At 48.1% G+C, this 19,845-nt stretch overlaps 1 protein-coding gene across 1 annotated transcript; it reads left to right on the forward strand.

Annotated features, from left to right (window-relative positions):
• PPIL6 (peptidylprolyl isomerase like 6) lies at positions 1-9,807 on the forward strand. The gene is made up of 8 exons (XM_059831591.1): positions 1-87; positions 1,399-1,494; positions 1,935-2,123; positions 3,061-3,123; positions 3,273-3,420; positions 4,769-4,825; positions 8,076-8,211; positions 9,696-9,807. Exons 1-8 carry the CDS (start codon positions 1-3, stop codon positions 9,805-9,807), a joined length of 888 nt encoding a protein of 295 aa, XP_059687574.1.
• The last annotated feature ends 10,038 nt before the right edge of the window (positions 9,808-19,845 follow it).

Genomic DNA, 19,845 nt, shown 5'->3' on the forward strand with positions numbered 1-19,845 from the left:
ATGGGCCCGCGGCGGGTGCCGGTGGCGGTGACGGTGGTGGGGCTGCTCCGGGACCCGGCCTTCCACGTGGCCAAGTGTGTGGCAGAGGTAAGCCCCGGGCTTCAACCCCAGGGCTGGGCTGGGAGCAGTAGGGAGCAGTGCAGGCTGGAAGCAGAGGTATCCCTATGCCCGGCAGCGGCTCTTAGGAAGAAAATATTCTTGATTTTGGGTTTCTGCTGTTCTTCGGCGCTGCCAGGCGCAGGCACAGGCACCGAGGCTTTTTTTATGGGCTCCCAGCTTGGCGCTGCTCGGGGCGGGGAGTCTCTGTTGCAGCATCCTCACCTCCTTGTTCCTACACCTCCAAGAAATTTTACAGCTGTGCAGTGCTTTATTAGATGTCATGCACATCGCAGCTCTACCTGACTTACTCAGCAGCTTATGACAAGTCCCTTAACGCAGCTCTGTCGGTGCAGATGAGAAAGAAAAGAGCTGCAAACCTCACGGGGTTTCGCAGACTCTTCATGAGAAGCTCAGCCATGCGGCGGATACGCAGCACACAGCCTACCATAGGGTGCACAAAGCTGAGCATTATGCCCTACCTGCCAGTAAGAGTTTATCTGCCAGGCTTGTTCCCCAGCATTATTTACAGCTGATGAAGCTCTGCCATCTATCAGCAGCCCTAAGGGCAAGCCAAGCCGATAGCTGCAGGGGGTGTGTGCCTCTTGGCTTTTTTCCTTTTTTTTTCCCAGCCACTGCCCCAATGATAGCAACAGCGACTGGGAGCTGAACAGAAAGTCACTTCTTCGCTTTATTCTTTTTAAGGCCAGCTGGGCTGGCTTTAAGCCCCAGCTTGTGGCACTTGTGTATGGCCCACATGGAGGTGAGGCTAAATCCATGGACAGGATTGTCCCGTATCTACATAGTGTTGTGCTCCTGAGGCAATGGTACAAGCAACAGCGACTGGAAACCTTGCAGCCTTCACTGAGCCGCTTGCTTGCCCCAAGGCCCTGGGCCCAATCTCTTGGGACAGCAGAGGACTGTGACTCCCCATACATGCAAAACACATGCAAAAATGCAGTTCATAATGCTCAGAGACATCTTTGAATGTCTGACTGCTTACATCCATTTCATGTGGGAAGGAGAGGGATGGGGGGGAGTACTAGTATAATTCAGTAATATTTGTGAAGCAGCCCTTCATAGAAAAACCAGACACCTGCAAACAGGGATTTAGAGCGATTTGCATGTGCTTCTGCAAGTGTTGGGAATTATGCCAGGGGCATGAGCAGTGCAGTGCAATAACTGGATTAGAATGTGGATTAGGTTGTAGTTCATAAGGGGAAAACCAAGCTGTGATAGGATGGAGTGAGGGCGTATTAAACTGCTTGTAAGCAATTTTTTCTCCTTACCCTGAAAATCTAGGCTCTGAAGCTGAAGTTTCCAAGCAAGTTTGCAGATCCTGTAATACAGCCTTTAGTAGAATTTGCATGGCATGAATATTTACAGGAGAAAAAGAAGGTAACTCTCATTTCCTCAGGTTGTTTCAGACACTAGTCCTCTCCCTGGGGCTGCAGCGTCCCGCAGCTCAGCGCCATCCACAGATTCCAGAAGTGAGCTTTTCCGTTCCACTTTATTTAATGTCCTCAGAGACCCTCAGGGCAGGATGGGGCTCTCAGGGCTCTTTTTCTGTTCAGTCTGAGCTGCTCCCAAAGCACCACTATCGTCATGATAATGTCCTGTAGCAGCAGGATCCAGACCTTTAGGGCACGTAAGTGCATGCAGCATCAGCACACCTCACTGAAAGCTGCTGCCCAATCCCTTCCCGTTGGCAGGATTTGTGGTTTGAAAAGTAGCAAAGGCATAAAAATACCACAGGGACGGTGGATCATTACTGATTGCTTCTTCACTAAAGGTGTAAATAATCCCTGGAGGCTTTATGTTGTCCCTCTGAAATGCAGGAACTGAGAGGTGAGGTGTGGGCATACGCCTCCTCGGTGATGTGCTTCGTTGGTGGCCAGCTGCTGGGGGATGAGAAGGAGCTCCTCAAATGGTCTTACCACGAGTGGGACTATTGCGACTTTAAGCCCGAGGCACTTTACCAAGCAATTGCTGAGGATTTCTACGCCAAATATCTGAAAAACAGCCAGGCAAGTAGCCCTGTTTTACGAGAAGAGTATAAGGTCTGTAAGTGGCTGGAAAGGTTGTCAGATGAAAGAAAGGGCAGATACCACGAGGATATGGAGAGCGAGCCCAGCTGTGGCAGTTTCTTGGTTTCTGCCCTGCGATGGCAGGGCCAGAGCTGGGGATCGAGAGGCCAGTGGGAGCATCCCCTGCCAAGGACGAGGACGGCAAAGCCTCCGCGCCTCTTGGCAGCCAGGAAGGGGCAAGCACTAGCCCAGATGCCCGACGTGTTAACTGCTTCAGGGCTGAACAGTCTACCAAAAGCACATTGCTGACCATGCTGCAACTGTGCTGCTCCAAAATCCCAAACCGCCCAGCCCTTGGGTACCAAAATTCTTAAGTACTCTTATTCTTGGGTACCAAAAGCTCAACTGCCAAACCTCTCCTTTCCCAGCCAAGACCCGCTGAGACGCCATGGTGTCGTGAGGTGCAATGTGGCCAGCACTGACACGGTATTGAGAGCAGAGAAAAATAAAATGTCATACCAAAATGAGTAACATAGAAGATACGGCATCAGTGGCATGCACATTTGAGGCAGGCTGGGAAGAGCGAGAAATGTCTATTTTGGTGGGGTGGCCAGTATTCCTGCGGATTCATTTATTCCTGCCTGTATTGTATGGGCAGCAATAGGCATGTAAATAAATGCAGGATGAAGAAGCGGGCCCTGCCCGATAGTTTGCTTTTAACACATTGTTGGGATTATTTCTGCCCAGAATGAGGTGGAACATCGTCTACTTTTTTATTTAAACAAATAGTAGGAATGCTGTTGTGCATTGACAATCCTGCGGATATTTTCTGAGACCATTCGCGCCGGACAGTTGGACCCTGGCCTGTGTTGGGAAGCGAGTGCAGCGCAGAGAGCTGGACTTTCCCTCACTGCATTTGTTTTTCTGCTTTAAACAGCACGTGTTTGTGTACCTAGAGATAGCCATTGAGGAACAGCCCATCGGGAGGATGCTCTTTGAGGTATGTTACATAGGAGAAAAGCAAAAGCGAGGAACAAGTCCACCCAATGCGGTGGCTTCACCTGCTGAAGGAGGGGGGACAGAAATCTGGCCAGTGGACGTCAGCTAGGAATTTCACATGTGTTTTCATCTCTCGCTTTCATTTTGCAGCTTTTCTCAGACACATGTCCCCGGACCTGTGAGAATTTCCGTGCCCTGTGCACTGGAGGAGCAAAGTCTCCCCGCGACGGCCGAGAGCTCACCTACAAAAACTCCCTTTTTCATCGCCTCGTGAAAAACGGATGGATCCAAGGAGGAGGTGCGTTTCCAAGTGTCCTGAGTAAATCCGAGTTACAGCAGAAGGGGGGGTGGGATGATCCACAGGAATAACAGCCTTCATCCACAGAGACGTGGCTGAACTGCTGACAAAGCTGATCTCTGCAGGACAAGCTCTTAATTAACATACATATAAAAACCAGAAAACATTTTCTCTTTTAGCCATCTCACTTTCTAAACATAGCAAAAGTTTGGATAGTTTGTTCTTTTGATTATCCAAGACCTTTTCGAAAGAATTTAGGAAACTAATTGAAAGCATTAACTCCTTTCCATTAAGTTCTTTGGTAAGTGATTAGATAACTAATTGGAAACATGAAAACACTAAGAATATCCATAGGAAAACATATTACTTGTTTTATGGAGAGATTAATTTACAGAGGCATTCAGCCAAGTGTCAGAGCCCTTCCAAACGTGCTGGTGAGTTGTCCAAATGCCAACGCTATGCCTGGAGTTTGGCACTGATGAGAAAGGCACCACTAACGATGGGTCATGCAGCTTGCCCGACATCCCCAGGGAAGTCAAGATAGTTAGGTGTATTAGAAGGCATTTCCTTCATTACTCCCTTTTGTTCTATCATCCATGTTACCTGTCTATATTTCTTACCTGTTTTTGCCCGCCTGCTCCAAATGTGAGTGCTTAAATCCATTTTAAGTTTATACTTTGAAGATACACCTCCTACTTTCCATGAATAACTATGCAGATATGTATGTAGTCCATAAAAGCAACCTCAAATTACAAGCTTGCTACTGTAGAGGACTAACCATAACCTGACTGGTGTAAGACAATGTCTAAACAAAGTAACAAAACCAGACTTCTTTAAAAAAAAAATTAAAAGATAGATGCAGCAGGCTTCTTTAGTGCTTCACCCATCAGAAACCTGGTTCAACAGGAATTTCTTTCTTATCAAATCTCTTTTCTTAGACAAGTTAGTGGTCTTAACTCACCATAATACCACAGCTGCATTTTCATCCCTCCTTCTTCTAACCCTACTCCCTCTGACAGACCTTCTCCAGGGCGCCCCTTCCTCAGCTGGGCACTGCCACCACAGGAGCAAACCCAGCAGGAGATGTTGGACCTTCTCAGAGGGGCAGCGATTAAATCTGCCGCGTTAAATAGTTCTCCACAGAGAGACTGTCTCTTGGGACAGAAGCAGAGCTCTTCCCAAAGGTCTGTTAAAATTTCAGCAGTAAAACAGAAAGATGGATGCAGTTGTCCTCCCCAGGCTGATGCGCAACCCACGTCTCTGCCCTCGGCTGAGCTGCTCACTGACAACCCCCAATAACGCCTGTGGTAAACCTGGTCTCTGACGGTTACTTTTATCTACCCTGCAGACATCATAACTGGAAAGGGAGATGGAGGAGAGTCAATTTATGGTCCCACCTTTGAAGGTATGTTTCCTCAGCTATCTTACTGCACAAATGGCAAATTTCAGCAAAAATCGAGTTGTTGATCTGATCTTATTCACAGAATAACCTGGGAATTTCCTTTCATCTCCCTAAAGCAAAAGGGTTTGCTTTTCAGTCAGAATTATTATCTGCTGGTGTTAGTATGAGAGGACTGCTTTAGTGAGGACACTTTTTGATCTGTAACCTTGTCCCCCTCCTCTGACGTCCCCTGCCCGAGGCTCAGCTCCACCAGCCCCTTCTCCCTGCCTACATGAGGGCTGATGGTCACCCGCTTGCCTACTTCAAACTGCGAATACTCACCTTTGTGGACAGGACTTTAGAAACGCGTAAGTGGTTTAGCTACAGATCTCCAGGCACCCCATACCACTTGTTTAAATGCATTTAAAGTAATGGAAGTAAGTTGACTTTAACTCCAGATTTCCTGGACCTCAGCCAGCTTTTCAGGCTTGCGGACACCGCAGGCATCGCTGCCAGCGGCTACGTGACTCTGTGGATGTAAAGGGAGTTACTTCTCAACCTCACATGAAACCGTGAAAGTCGAGAAATGACAACCATAAGCTAAGTTTAACAAAAAATGTTCCCCCATACTGGTATAAAGTAATAAAATGTAAAGAAAAAAGAACATCATTGTAACATGCAATATTTAAGAAAAACAACCCATATAATTGACATAGACTTTTGGGATCTTCTAGTTAGATTAAATGCTGCCCATAAAGACGTTCTATGACAGTTAAAGCACTTTTGAAACGGATTTATGTTCCCTTACATAAAAGCTTTCCCACTGCCAATGGCGCAAACTATGTGACATTTGAGCAGGCTGGGCAGCAGCCAACAGTGAGATCAGAAATGCCAAGTGTCGCTGAAAACTTTCTTTCCCAAGATGCTGAAGAGCTCACTTGCGAGGAGAAGCCATTCTCACCTCGAGGTCCCGGGATGGATGGAGCAAAACCCGGCCGGAAGCGGGTCGCTAGCCCACTCTGCCCGGCCAGGCTGCAGCGCTGGTGGGCAGGAAAGCTGCTGGAAGCGGAAGCCCGTCATGCGGGATTTAAGGCAGCAAATGCTACGGGCTGCCTAGAGTGGGCAGGAAGGGGCAAAAGTCACTTCTTTGATGCTGGAGCTCTGAAGTAGCAGCAAGCCTAGACCCTCGGGACACGCACATCTCAGAAACGTAAATTGGTATTGGAAAAAAATAGGACTGGCTGTTAGATTGTTTGCAAGGTGGACGACACCGAGGATTTAAAAGTTTGTGAATCCTCTTTTCCAGCAATGCGGCCCAATAGATTTGTGCTAGTGCACATCTTGCATCCTTCGCACTTTCTGTTCAGGTAGAAACCGCCCGCAGAGGAAGATGAATTTCAGCATGCACAGGCACCTCTTCAGGCAGGAGAGCTATGGCCCCACATGCGCTGCCCGGGCTGCGGCACGAAGCCCCAGCCCAGCGCGTGGCCTTTTGCTCCCAGCTCCATCCTCCTCCTCCAGGCAAAGCTTGTGCTTTCCCTGTGCTACCCAGGAAAGAAGCTGCCATGTCATGTGAGAAGGTGACAATGGGACAAAAATCGCTTAAGTGATTTTAAGGTGGATTTAATTTAGAATCTGTCAACCTTGAAAGTGTCCCTGGAAGAGTTTTATTACCTGTATTGCACATGCTCCACGTGTTGATGTATTAAAGGAGAGGATCGCTAATTCTTCCCCTACCTCTTTTTAATTAAAGGTTGCTTTTCATCCTTGAGAAAGGTGTTCAGTTGGGTATGCCTTTCTATTTTAAGGCTTAGATTGCTTTGCCAGTACTTCCCGCAAAACTATTTTACACTGAGGGCAGAAGACAAATATCTTCGATATCTGAAAAGGGTGAGAGATGCCCCTGACAGCCAGTAATGTTCTGGGAGACTCCATGCTTGGCATGCGTCCGGGCACTGCAACGCTTGCCGAAATTAATGGGATGCAACCGCACTTTACTGTAATGAGCTGAAAGGACTGAGGTAATTACAGAGAATCACTTGGACTGGAGCGTCATGCCATAGGACAAAACATCCTACTCCAAAATTAGTCTGCTGAAGTCATTTTGCAAACCGCAAGGCAGCGGTCAGGGAGTAACTGTTCAATTAAAATTTAATTACCATTTTTATGAATCAGTTTCTGAGAACGGCACTCAAACAGGGTAAAAAGAATTAAAAAAAAAACAGAGAACAATAAAATCTAAGTATTTCTACAGTTTCCTTCAAGCTTGTTGAGAGCTCGACGGGGCTCTTGACTGCTCAGTGTGATCAGGTCAGAGACGGGTGACAGAGGAGGTCGGGATCAGTAGACTCCCTGCTCCCCACCTCATAGCTGGGCTCCCCTCCACAGCGAAGAAATCAAGTCCTTGCCATCATCCCCCAAACCCAAGCACACCTAATGCCTATCCTTCCACAGTCATCCCTCTTGAGAGCCATTTCTTCTCTCCCTCACCAGTTCTTCCTCAGCCAGCACAGAAGATCCTCTTCACCTCCTCGCGGCTCTTGCTCCCATCGCCTGCCTCCTCTCCTCACCCTGGAACAAAGCTTCCGCTCTGGGAGCACCCCAGCCTCCCTGACTAAATATCTGCCCTCCATTTATTCAGCTCTCTCATTTCATTTGGCTAAAGAAGTCCCCTGCTCGTGCTCCCATGCGAGTTGCTGAGCACTGGGAGCAGCCGGGCATCCTGCCCCAGCCAGGCATGTCCTGCCCTGACAGCCCTGTCTGTGCTCAGGGGGGATCCTGTCCTCTTCACTGCAGGCAGCAGCATGAGGGGAGGCAAAGCAGAGGCTGTGCTTGGAGCATCCGCTCTGCCTCCCGCCTTCCTCATCCATAGAGTGGGAATAATCCCAAGCAGCCGCGGGGAAATGCCATGCTAAGTGCCCCGAGCTCCTCCGGTGAGAGGCATTACAGACCAACAACAGGGAGCCGGAGGCATTGTTGCTGTGGCTCTAATGCTCAGAAATACCTAAAGTGTTTTTTTATGGATATTTTTTCATTAGCTTCTTTACTGGCTTCAGCACTAGACAGTAGTGGGAAGTGCTTTCTAGGAAGGACATATGGATTCAAACCAGACTTTGCTCACGTGAGACTTAATGAGACCTTTTGGGGGAAAAGGAGAAGGGAAAGGGAGGGCGGGGAAGGAGGAAAGGGGAGCTGGCCAAAAGGAGCTGCATAGTGAATAGCAGCAAACGAAGCAACACAACTGCGGCCTTTCATCCCCAAATTCTTTCCCTAGATGAAAGCTTCTCCGTCCGTCACAAGGGAAGAGGAGTCCTTGGGATGGCCAACAAGGGCCGCCACAGCAACGGCTCACAGTTCTACATCACCCTCCAGCCAGCTCCCTACCTGGACAAAAAATACGTGGCTTTTGGGTAGGTACGCACAAGCCTGCCGCCGCTGCAGTCTGCGGGAGGTGACCCTGGCCCCACAGGACATTGCTGCCCGGGAGGAAGCATCCATGAAATCCCTAAGGCAGCTGCAACGCGGATGCCTCTGGCCAGGGGGAGGATAGATAAGTCAGATTTGAAGTACCTAATGACACTTTCTCTGCCCTGGCCTGGCTTGCTCAAGCTGGAAAACCCTACGGCAAAGCTACGGTGGCTGCTGGGGCCTCTCCAGGATGAAGGCTACAAATTCATGCCTGCATAGCTCCGTGTCAGGCAAAGGTGGGCCCTGACGGACAGGGAGGTGTTGAGCAAAGCCTCCGGGCTCTTCTCTGCCCTCATGAGCTCAAAGAAATTACCTTAGTGAACGCGTGCTGAGAGTTTGTTCTCAGTAGGTCAATGTATAGGGCTGGCCCTGTTAAGGTTTTTAGATTTTCAGGAATGTAATGAGGAAGATTATTGCAGTTTGCTTGATGTAAGAGAGCAAAATACGTGTGTATTACCATAGAGAGAGAAATTCACAGTGCAGTTTCCATGTAACCACATCATGGAGAAAGACAGTATTTTTAAAGGAAGTGAAAAGCATAACAGTCTAACCTACAGAGAACAAGCCAAAAGTGATTGCTGGCTGGATATATTTATAACCAGCGGCGTTCACCTCAAGTTTCTGCCTTGCCACGGGCTCTCTGTGATCTGAAAGGTGTGGGATCCATGATCTTATAGACAGGCCCTCTTAAATCTGAGCGGGAGTTTAATCCTGAGGGAGCAAAAAGCAGCTGCAGCATACAACGAGGACAGCTGGGCACTTTCCAGCTTTACTCTGCTCAGTCCTTCTGATGTCCCTGCCTGGGCAAGGGCCACCTGCAGTGTCCTCCCCACTTGGTACCACTGTGCTGGATGGGATGGGATGGGATGGGATGGGATGGGATGGGATGGGGTGGGATGGGGTGGGATGGGTATGAAGCTTTCCGGAGCACTGCTGGCATCCATTGCGTGCCAGCACTTGCAGGAGGCACAGCCTGTGCTCCCACAGCAGGACAGGCTGAAAATTGTAAAGATTGCAAAATGCTGGACTGTTTTCAGGATTCAGACTGGCGTTGTGAAGGAAGGAAACAAAATATATTTCTCAGGGAGTAACTTGTAATACTGTCACTTCTGTCTCTGGACTTCTTTCTCCTCAAAAGTAATGGCCATTTGTAGCTGGGGCACATGGTACAATGCTTATTTCTTTAAAGAAATGTAGCTGCATAAAGCCATAGTATTTTCACCTCTCCTACAATGCCAACTAGAGGCTACTTAATCAAGAACATTTGCAACTCCATTGCTAAGAGCAACTTTTTAAAGAGCAGCACAGGTGCAGCCTGTCAATGGGAAACTTGTGCCTGGGTTTGTTACGGCCCCGCACAAGCCGGAGGCTGCAGAGCTGGCTCTGAACGGAGAGGGATCATATGTGCACGTTCTCCCTCCTGCAGGCAACTGATTGAGGGCACGGAGGTCCTCCAGAGACTGGAAGTCGTACCTACATATAACGAAAGACCTACGGTAGCCTGCAAGATTATTAACTGTGGGACCTTCGAGCCGTGATCGCCAGCTGGTTTTCCTGCCTGCTGTAAGGTAGAGCACTGTTTTCCACTCAGCTTTTTACAGACCTTGATGGCTTTCACTTAAGGCGAAAATAAAAGCACTTCTTGCACATGTGAATGGCTTGGAAACATTCTTTTCGCTTAAAAAAAGTGTTCATAAGCTGTTGAAAAGCACTTTTACAGGAGTACAGAAAAAGCCTTGTGAACATATCTCAGTGCCAGTCTACAGTTTATGGGAAATTGTGTTAATACGATTTTACAGTGACAAGCAGGTATGATAAAATGCACATATGGCTAAAGCATGGGTGGACCGATGAATACACACCTATGGGAATAAAGCTAACTGTTCCTGGCTAAATTCTGCCTCTGCCACAACCTCCACAGCACAACTGCCCTGCCAGGATTGCCCCATATAGCTCAGATACCAGACATAGTCTGTGTACATAAGTCAGACATCTCAGAGGAAAGGAGGAAAAAAATACGTTTGCAGGACTGCAGCCTCTCTGAATGCCGCACATTTGGTCCTGCACTGACTACTATAAACTAAAAGTAATGCCCTTGAAATCAGGGTGGGCTGCATCAGGCTAAAACCAGGAAATGCTAGAGCAGGCATAAACTTTAAGTAATTATTTTTTTAGATGGTCTCAAATAACAAACATGTGACTAAGAGAAAAATATTGTTTATAAAGTTACTGCAAAACATGAAATTTTAAGGTTACCTGTGGATGCAAATATATAACGCACAATGATTACCGGTGTCAGTGATTGCTTACATGCAAGATCTCTCTGATGTACAGTGCAGAGCTTGGGCATGGATGGCTTCAGCAGAGGATGGCAGGTAGGCATTAAAAGAAGAGAAGATGCGTGGAAGATCAAAATGCAGCCTGGAAAGAGAGGCCATAACCAAATGCATTGGAAGTTCAAAGGAAGGAGCATTCATTCGTCCAGCTCAGATGCAGATACAAGGCTAAACCAGCCCTGCTGTGCCAGGGCTACATGGACACCATCAGTGTACAGCTCTCTCACCTCAATTTCCAGCACTGCGAAGAGGACTGCGCTGAGCGACCTTTGCTCCTCGGCTCACCATTTGAGCTGCTAAACACCACAAAACAGCACCAGTGTAAAATGGGAAAGGCTGAATTAGAGATGTATTAGGAGAGACCTAATTTTGCCCGAGCTTAAGCCCACGGATTTCATGAGAAGTAACATGCTTAAGTTTGTTTGCTAATGGGAATGAATTTAACAAATCAGTGAATATTTAACTGAATGCCTGAAGAGGGCACAGACCTACAGTGATCTCCACATGCTCTCAGTGAGTATAGAGATCGCCTTTATTTTAGCAAGGGCATTTAGGTTTTACTTTACTTATGGTACAAAACAAAAAGATTCTTTAATCTAAAATATATGTATATGCAGCTAGCTAAGGAGCATTTAACGTATTTTCTCCCTTTATTTTCTAAAGCATTGTGCAATCTATACAGAGACTACTATAGAATCATAGAATCGTTTAGGTTGGAAAAGACCTCCAAGATCATCAAGTCCAACCGTAAACCTAACCCTGCCGAGTCCACCACTAAACCATGTCCCTAAGTGCCTCATCCACACATCTTTTAAATACCTCCGGGGTGGTGACTCAACCACCTCCCTGGGCAGCCTGTTCCAATGCCTGACAACCCTTTCAGTGCAGAAATTTCTCCTGATATCCAATCTAAACATCCCCTGGTGCAACTTGTGGCCATTTCCTCTTTTCCTATAGCCTGTCACCTAGGAGAAGAGACCAGCACCTACTTCTCTACAAACTCCTTTCAGGTAGCTGTAGAGAGCGATGAGGTCTCCCCTCAGCCTCCTCTTCTCCAGGCTGAACAACGCCAGTTCCCTCAGCCGCTCCTCTTAAGACTTGTGCTCCAGACCCCTCACCAGCTTCATTGCCCTTCTCTGGACACGCTCCAGCACCTCAATGTCCTTCTTGTAGTGAGGGGCCCAAAACTGAACACAGTATTTGAGCTGCAGCCTCACCAGTACTATACAGGAACTAAGTCTTCTGTAGGAACATGTCAAACCAATTAAACTGCCTAGAGAGTAATTATTTTCACTTCATAGTTCTGTGCCAAAGATGAAAATCCTGTGTTGTATTTTCTTCATAAAATAACACATTTCCTGACAAATTACTTTTCATAAGTAATAGAGACTATTGCTATGAAAGGAAATAGCTTCCAAACGCAGTATTGGGATGGAGGTTAGCAGCTCTTATTTCTTGCAAGGATTTTAAATTGTATTCAGATATTTAAAGATAGAAGTCAGAAAACTAATTTTAGTTCTGCAGGTTACAGAGGACAATGCAAAAGACCAATTAATTGCTTTTTTATTTGCTGTTGGCTTGGTGACCCACAGCAGGTCTGCTCTGTAGCATGGCTGCACCCTGGTGTCCCCAGTGTCCCCACGAGGGACTGAGCCAGAGCACAGCGTCTACTTCGAGTCCAAACGACCTGATCTGAGCAGCAGTGAGAGCACGGAAACGCATGCTCTGGCAATGGGCAGTGTTCAGGATCCCTCAAGGCAGACAAACGCCTGATCGTGTCACGTATCAGAAAGCTGATCCTGTGCCAAAAAGCACAGACCTGGTAACAAGTGTGATGGCTGGATGTACGACATACAGGGTGTCGTACACTCGGGATCTAGGAGAGCCACGCAGGGTGACTGGGCAGGGGACAACTGGTTGAAGTTACGCCACATGGAAAACATTATAACGAGAAGAGGAGAGTACAACCAGGAAATATTTTGGATTTCAGGCATAATGATCCTTCAGGCAAGCCACAATTACTGTATTTGCATTGGTCACGACAGGACACTCTGCCAGAAAAAATGTGGTGAAATCTTTCATCCGGTATTAAAGAGGTCACCTAAAAGAAACAGCGTGTCTTTCAACCCTGGTTTGCCAGTGCCTGAAAGTTGGATATGGTTATGGAGCCCAAAGCGATGAACAATGAAACAGGAAAGAAAGAATCGTCTTAACCTCAATCCAAAATTATGTTTTGTGCCATATTTTCTTCTGTAACCTACATCTCTGATCAAGTCACTAGGAATGCATTGCCTCCTCTGAGAGAGCCAGATGAAAGAAGTGGTGTGTGCAAGCCCAGAGGCCAGCCATGGGGTCTCCAAAAAGCTGGGAAATTCAGGGGCTGTCTGCAGAAGGGGAGGTGACAACTTCCATTGCCAACTGCTGGTTTTGGAGACGTTCCCTTCCCAGCAACCATATAAAAAACCTCCCTTCTATAAAGGGCAGATGCAGCAACCTGCATCCTGAGAAAACTATTATCTTACCGGATTACACAGTGTTTTATTTATGTAATGTGTCACGGCTGTATGAAAAACTGGTGTCTTTCAAGTTTTGCTTTATGAGAGTTTTACGCTGAGCTTCTTACTCCAGCAAAACACTCTCTTAGAAACTGCTCTAAATGAAAAGTGATGAAAGAAGCCCTCAGACTACATATAAAGCTATTATTTTCTTCGTACAGGCATATGTGTTAAAACCGCAAGGACAGTGTGTTAATAAACAATGGACAGTAGGCTCCAATCATTACCCCTCACTAATTCAAGCACTGATCAGACAAAAGTTGGAGGATGAAGTCATTAACTACAATGTAATTTACCTAATCGGAGGTCAGAGGGTTGTTGAATCTGACCCAGGGGGGCTGCTAAGGTCAACAGAAATTGTTAGGTGGCCCCTCAGCTATGTAGGTACTCCATGCTGATCTGGGGAAGCCCTGGGATGTCTGAAGTATATGTTCAATTTAATTGTATCAGGGCGGCCTTAGACAACATCCTCCTACAGACCAGCCTCACTTTCTTCTTAGACCGCCATGGCTACAGCTCTCTGCTATTGTCCTTCATATACTTATTGCTTGGGATACACTTAACTAAACCACTGTTGACCCCCAGCCATTAAGTCAGAGACAAAAGAGTCCTTGCCACCAATTCCAGGGACAAAAAAGATACTCCAAAGGACTGGTTTTGAAAGAATTTTACTGAAAATATCAACTATGCAGCATATCAAATGGATCAGAATGATGTGATACAGCTATTGCATGAAGCAAACAGGTAAGTGGAATGATTTTACAAACTTAATAGAAAGAATCTTGATACTGTAATTCTGATAAGGTTTAGGATGTTAAGAAGCAGTAATGGTGGCCAGCTTAACAGAGCTCAATCGTGCCCGTGCCTCAGATGCGATGGAGGGAAGAAGCACTGGTCCGGGTCATCAGGGTGCAGCGAAAAGCCGGAGGCTGGGTCAATGGGACCCAAGGCCAGGCACAGGCAGGGCTGCAACACCCGTGGGGTTGCAGCTCAGGCAGGGGTCAGATGCAAGAGCCTCAGCCTAAAAGCATCTGCCGAGAAAAAGTTGAGGAGACCCTGCTGAGGTTCCTTCTCTTGAAAAGCTCCCCGGCTGGCCAAGGCATCTTTTATCAGCCAGCCAGCCTTGAGCACACAGCTAAACTCGTAGGAGCAGGGCACATGCTCCGGCCCTGACGCAGGCCAAGGCCCACTGCTGTTATTACACCATCACCAACAGAAAAATGCACGTTACGAATACGGTAAACGGCTGCACTGTTGCAGGAAGACTCCGTCTAAACATTAACCTTATTTTTCTTTGGTTACCTAAACCAGCCTGACCTTGTTCCGTGGTTGGTCCCAGCTGCACAGGTGAAATATTTATTCCTTCTACTCCATCTCGCCTCTACCTGCTGCCTTCCATTCTTCTCAAGACATCTCTCTTTGGCTTGCCTTAGGCTAAAAGCATTGGCCTGTACCACTATCTCTAAAAGAGCTAAGAAAAATCTTTTAGCGTTATTACATCCTCACCACCACTCTGCATATATATTTTTACCTGTTCCTTATGTTAAAAGCAGACTTTCCACCCCACCTGGTGGGGCTGAGCAAGTGCCTGTACCACAGCATGCATGAGGGGACACCAGACACAGCTCCACCTTGCTTGCCTCAGGCAAGCGGGTTGTACAGTGCAGGTGCCAATGTCTTCACCCGGAATTTATGCTGGGGACAGGCACAGGGGCACCTTAAATGTACACTTAGATGTCATACAGCACAGTATGCGTAAGCCTGTACGTGCCTTGGGGCTGCATCCAGCCCCCATCAGACACACCTCTACAGCAGGATTTACTACCATACCTGTCTCATGATGGAAGGATTAACTAAGGTTACAAAGCTCTGAGCGCAGGAATTGATGCATTATTTCTGAACAATTACAAAGGCAGTGAATGGCACCAGAATCCAATAATGTATCCTTATGTAATGGTATGAAATACCCTGAAACCTCTCTGGGTGGTGTACTTTCCTTCTTAAAACACCCACCATGTATTTACACTTCACACACACTTCTCTTCCCATGCAGATGAAATGACAATTTGGAAATGAGAAAAAATGTTTATAAATTGAACCAAATATATGTTTCCTTCAGCTTATCTACTAAATTTTTTTTCATTCATTGCCACCATCCCAAACTGCAGTACATTCCTCTGGAACCTCTTCAAAAGCCCTGTTATCACATCTGGCCAAGCACCAATTGACACAACACAATCTGCTGTGAATCCAGGGCATCTACTACATTTAAAATGTGCTTTCCTACAATGGACATCTGCAGACCCTTAGGTTTTACCCATTTTTGCCAAGGACTTTACATAAATTTCCAGTAATTCAGTGCTTGGAATTCCTTATAGATTCTAAACAGAGGTAAATGCTTTACTAACCACTAAGTACATAACAGCGCAATGAAAAATGAATACCATGATGAATGTGATATTTTAAATCCAACAACAACAACGCAGACTGCCATGATCCTGCTGACTGTATGCTACAACAAAGTCCCAAGATGCTGACTTCAAGAAAAAACAGAAAAACCACATTTATCATTCACTTGGATTCCCACCAGACCCCAGGATTACATGACAGACATGTTTTCACTCGCTTGTGGAGACAAGCTGTAGCTGTAATTCTTGCCCTGATGGTAATCTTACTTCTGTTTTACTATGTACTTCATTTTCTCCCAGTTTTTCCATATATATACACACTGATTAGAATCTTGTCTTTTATCAATCACCTTTAATGTCCTATTTGTTTTCCTTCCAAAAGGAGAGATTTTTAGCATGTAGTCCTCATGAAATGCAGATGGCAGCAACCATGACACTTCATGTCTCCAGCACATCAATTGAACTGCCACTGCATCCCTCATAAAACACTATGATAACTGCTGAAGATATATTTAACATCATAACCCACAAGCACTGCAAAAAGGAAAACCTGAGTTCAAATAATGCCACATGTCTAGTGAAATCACAAGAGATCCTGTGAATCAAGCCCTGATCCCAGTAGGAGACCCTTGTCCCACAAGGACATAAAGATCTCTGCAGGCATGGCCAGGAGGGATGAGTGGAAGCCACAGGAAACTCCCATATTCAATGCTCACTGCAGTTTCAGTTACGTTACAGTATCTATTTACGCTGCGCCTCAATTTATTTTACATGGTGCTTATTCAAAGTTAGAACAGAAACATAGCATTTTAATAATGAATGTGAAAATTATTTCTTCTCATTAAAAAGCCAGCATCTTTAATCATACTGCAGGAATACTGAACTATTTTACACTGACACTCCAGTAAAAAGTACATGCAGAATAAAAGATAACTAAAATGAGTATGTGACTTCAGTCACCTTATCACTTTTCAGAACTAAATTCAGATGACTAAATTCACTGACATTTACATCCAACAAGACATGTTTGGTCATTTCATTGCAGCTGCTACGAGGTTCCTGTTCATATTGCAAAATTGATTCTCTGCTGTTTTCTTTCCAGACCTTTTTTTATATTTTCACTCTAAGGCTCCTTTGCAGGAAGGCAAAGCATTAGCCATCCTGCCCACTAGCAGAAGCACCACAATATATGACGGTACAGAAGCTTGTCAGAAAGCTCTATACCCAAATTATTTATTACCAACAGTCCTACAGACATTTCTGGAGCTCACGCAGTAATCATCAAGTAGCTTGCCTTAAAGTTTCTGGTATTGTATTGGTCTCTTGGCCCTTGGCAATAAAACACCTTCACGAAAGTAAAATGGAAGATTAAGCTAGGGATTTATTTGGCAGTTTCCTCTTTACTGCCCAAGTCCAGCTCACACTTAGGAGAAACGGGGGAGAATTTTCCTGATTATAACTCTTCTCTTTCATCTGTCCTTTCATTCTGATGGTGCCTTTCTCAAATCAGGACCATACTAAAATTTGCTTTATAGCTCTAGCTTGGCTCTCCTTGATTACAAGCAGGCATGAATGTTTGTCTTGGTTTCCCAACATTTGCCTGTGTTGGCATTGCACAAAATGTTGAGGCAGATTTACACAAACAAATTTTTATTTGCAGAGTCCACTGTTGATAATATGACACTGACTCAAGCTGCCTTAGGGAAAAACAAAGGACAGAGAGAGAGAGACAGGGAATATGACAGGCAGAGGGGGAACTCTCCCCAATGGTCAGGAGGGAATCATAGAATCATTTAGATTGGAAAAGACCTTTAAGATCATTGAGTCCAACTGCAAACCTAACACTGCCAAGTCTACCAAAAGAATCACAGAATCACTATGGTTGAAAGAGGCCTGTAAGATCATCAAGTCCAACCATCAACCCAACACCACCATGCCCACTAAACCATGTCCCGCAATGCCACATCCACACATTCCTTGAACACCTCCAGTGAGGGTGACTCCACCACTACCCTGGGCGGCTTATTCCACTGTTTCACCACTCTCTCAGTAAAGAAGTTTTTCCTAATATCTAGCCTGAACCTCCCCTGGCGCAACTTGAGGCCATTTCCTCTTGTCCTATCACTTGTCACTTGGGAGAAGAGACCAACACCCACCTCTCTGCAACCCCCTTTCAGGTAGTTGTAGAGAGCGATGAGGTCTCCCCTCAGCCTCCTCTTCTCCAGACTGAACAACCCCAGTTCCCTCAGCCGCTCCTCATAAGACTTGTGCTCCAGACCCCTCACCAGCTTCGTCGCCCTTCTCTGGACACGCTCCAGCACCTCAACGTCCTTCTTGTAGTGAGGGGCCCAAAGCTGAACACAGTGTTCGAGGTGCGGCCTCACCAGCGCCGAGTACAGGGGCACGATCACCTCCCTGCTCCTGCTGGCCACACCATTTCTGATACAGGCCAGGATGCCGTTGGCCTTCTTGGCCACCTGGGCACACTGCTGGCTCATCTTCAGCTGGCTGTCGATCAACACCCCCAGGTCCTTTTCTGCAGGGGAGCTTTCCAGACACTTATCCCCAAGCCTGTAGTGTTGCATGGGGTTGTTGTGACCCAAGTGCAGGACCCGGCACTTGGCCTTGTTGAACCTCATCCAATTGGCCTGGGCCCATCCATCCAGCCTGTCCAGATCCCTCTGCAGAGCCTTCCGACCCTCCAGCAGATCAACAGTCCCTCCCAACTTGGTGTCATTTGCAAACTTGCTGAGGGAGCACTCGACCCCCTCATCCAGATCATCGATAAAGATATTAAACAAGACCAGCCCCAAAACTGGGCGCTGGGGGACTCCGCTTGTGACCGTCCGCCAACTGGATTTGACTCCATTCACCACAACTCTCTGGGCTCGGCCATCCAGCCAGTTTTTTACCTGGTGAAGAGTGCACCTGTCTAAGCCACGCGTCGCCAGCTTCTCCAGAAGTGATGACCAAACATCCTTCTCCAGGTGCTCTCTACAGTGCAGCTGGAGGTGACAGTAGTGAAGATAAGGGTTACAGCTTTTGCCGTGCTTCCCTTCTAGTAATGCAGACATTTCATCATGGACCTACCCAAACTCCCAGTGCGTCGTGCCCACCTGCGATGGCACTAGCAGTGACTGGAGCACAGTTGGACAATTTCCAAGTGTTTCATGCTGACTGCTAAGCTTCATGTGTGATTATTACTGAGTAATATTTATTTAAACTACTATTATGTACTGTTCTCTCTGTTTTTTCAGGGTAGAAGAGGGAGAGGGGGGAAGACGTGAACGTCACACCAGTGGCAATCGCTCTGCAAGAGAAATCCACCGCAAAAAACTGTCCTGGACTCGGCAGAGGCACCGGAGCGGTGCCCGAGGTGCGGTGAGAGCAGGGCAGCAGGGCGGGAGCAGCTCTGCCTCAGCAACTTCAGGGGAAGTGGCAGCAGCTCAGACCACAGCCCGCAGACCTGCGAGCCAAGGTCGGGCTACTCAGCAGCGAGCCGCTGGCCCCCGGCATCCCCCAAGCCAGGGGAGGCCGGGCCTGGCAACACGGACAATCGCAAACCCCCGTGCCATGAGCAAGCTCGGCCTCGGCCCGCACCGCCAGACCGCTCCCGCCCCGCGCTGGAGCGGCCGCAGGGCGCGGGCCGCCAGGGCCGTCGGCCCTCCCGGGGGGGAGGGAGAGGCACCACGCCGCGGCCGGCCCTCCCCGGGCGGCCAGTGCCTGCCGGGCGGGAGGGTCTCGTTCTCCGCCGCTCGGTGCGACCCCGCAAACCACCGCCCGCCCCGCCCCCGGCTCCCAGGGGAGCGGCAGGGAGCACCGGCCGCCAGCCGCGCCCCCGGACGGTGCCTGCGGGGGGGAGGGGAGGCCCGCCGCCTCCCGTCCCCGCCCTCCGCCTCGCCCCCAGCCAATGAGCGGCCGCCGCTCTGCGGCCCCAGCGGGGCGCGGGGCCTCCGTGGGGGTGGGGAGGCGGTCGGGCAGCGCGTGACGCGCGGGGCGGCGGGGTCACGTGGGGAAGCAACGCCGCGCCACGGCAAGGGACCGTTCCATTATCCGTCGAATGGGAGGGGAGGCCGGGCGGAACCACGCCACAGTCCCAGTCGACCCGGCCAGCCCGCGTAGGGGAGAGGGCGGGGCCAGCTCGAGGCGGCGGCGCTCACGTGACGCCGAGGGGTGGGGCGACGGCGCTCAGAGGGTGCGCGGAGGCAGCAGGAGCTGAGCGGGGCGAGGGGAAGTGCTGACGGGCGGGAGCCGCCATCCCTCGCTTCACCGCCGCC

Source organism: Gavia stellata, chromosome 2 (assembly GCF_030936135.1).
Source record: "Gavia stellata isolate bGavSte3 chromosome 2, bGavSte3.hap2, whole genome shotgun sequence".
In the NCBI taxonomy this organism is placed as follows: domain Eukaryota; kingdom Metazoa; phylum Chordata; class Aves; order Gaviiformes; family Gaviidae; genus Gavia; species Gavia stellata.

Coding starts and splice junctions, on each gene's coding strand:
- PPIL6 (XM_059831591.1), top strand. CDS start 1: ATGGGCCCGCGGCGGGTGCCGGTGGCGGTGACGGTGGTGGGGCTGCTC. Junction 88..1,398: donor TGGCCAAGTGTGTGGCAGAG/GTAAGCCCCGGG, acceptor CTGAAAATCTAG/GCTCTGAAGCTGAAGTTTCC. Junction 1,495..1,934: donor ATTTACAGGAGAAAAAGAAG/GTAACTCTCATT, acceptor TCTGAAATGCAG/GAACTGAGAGGTGAGGTGTG.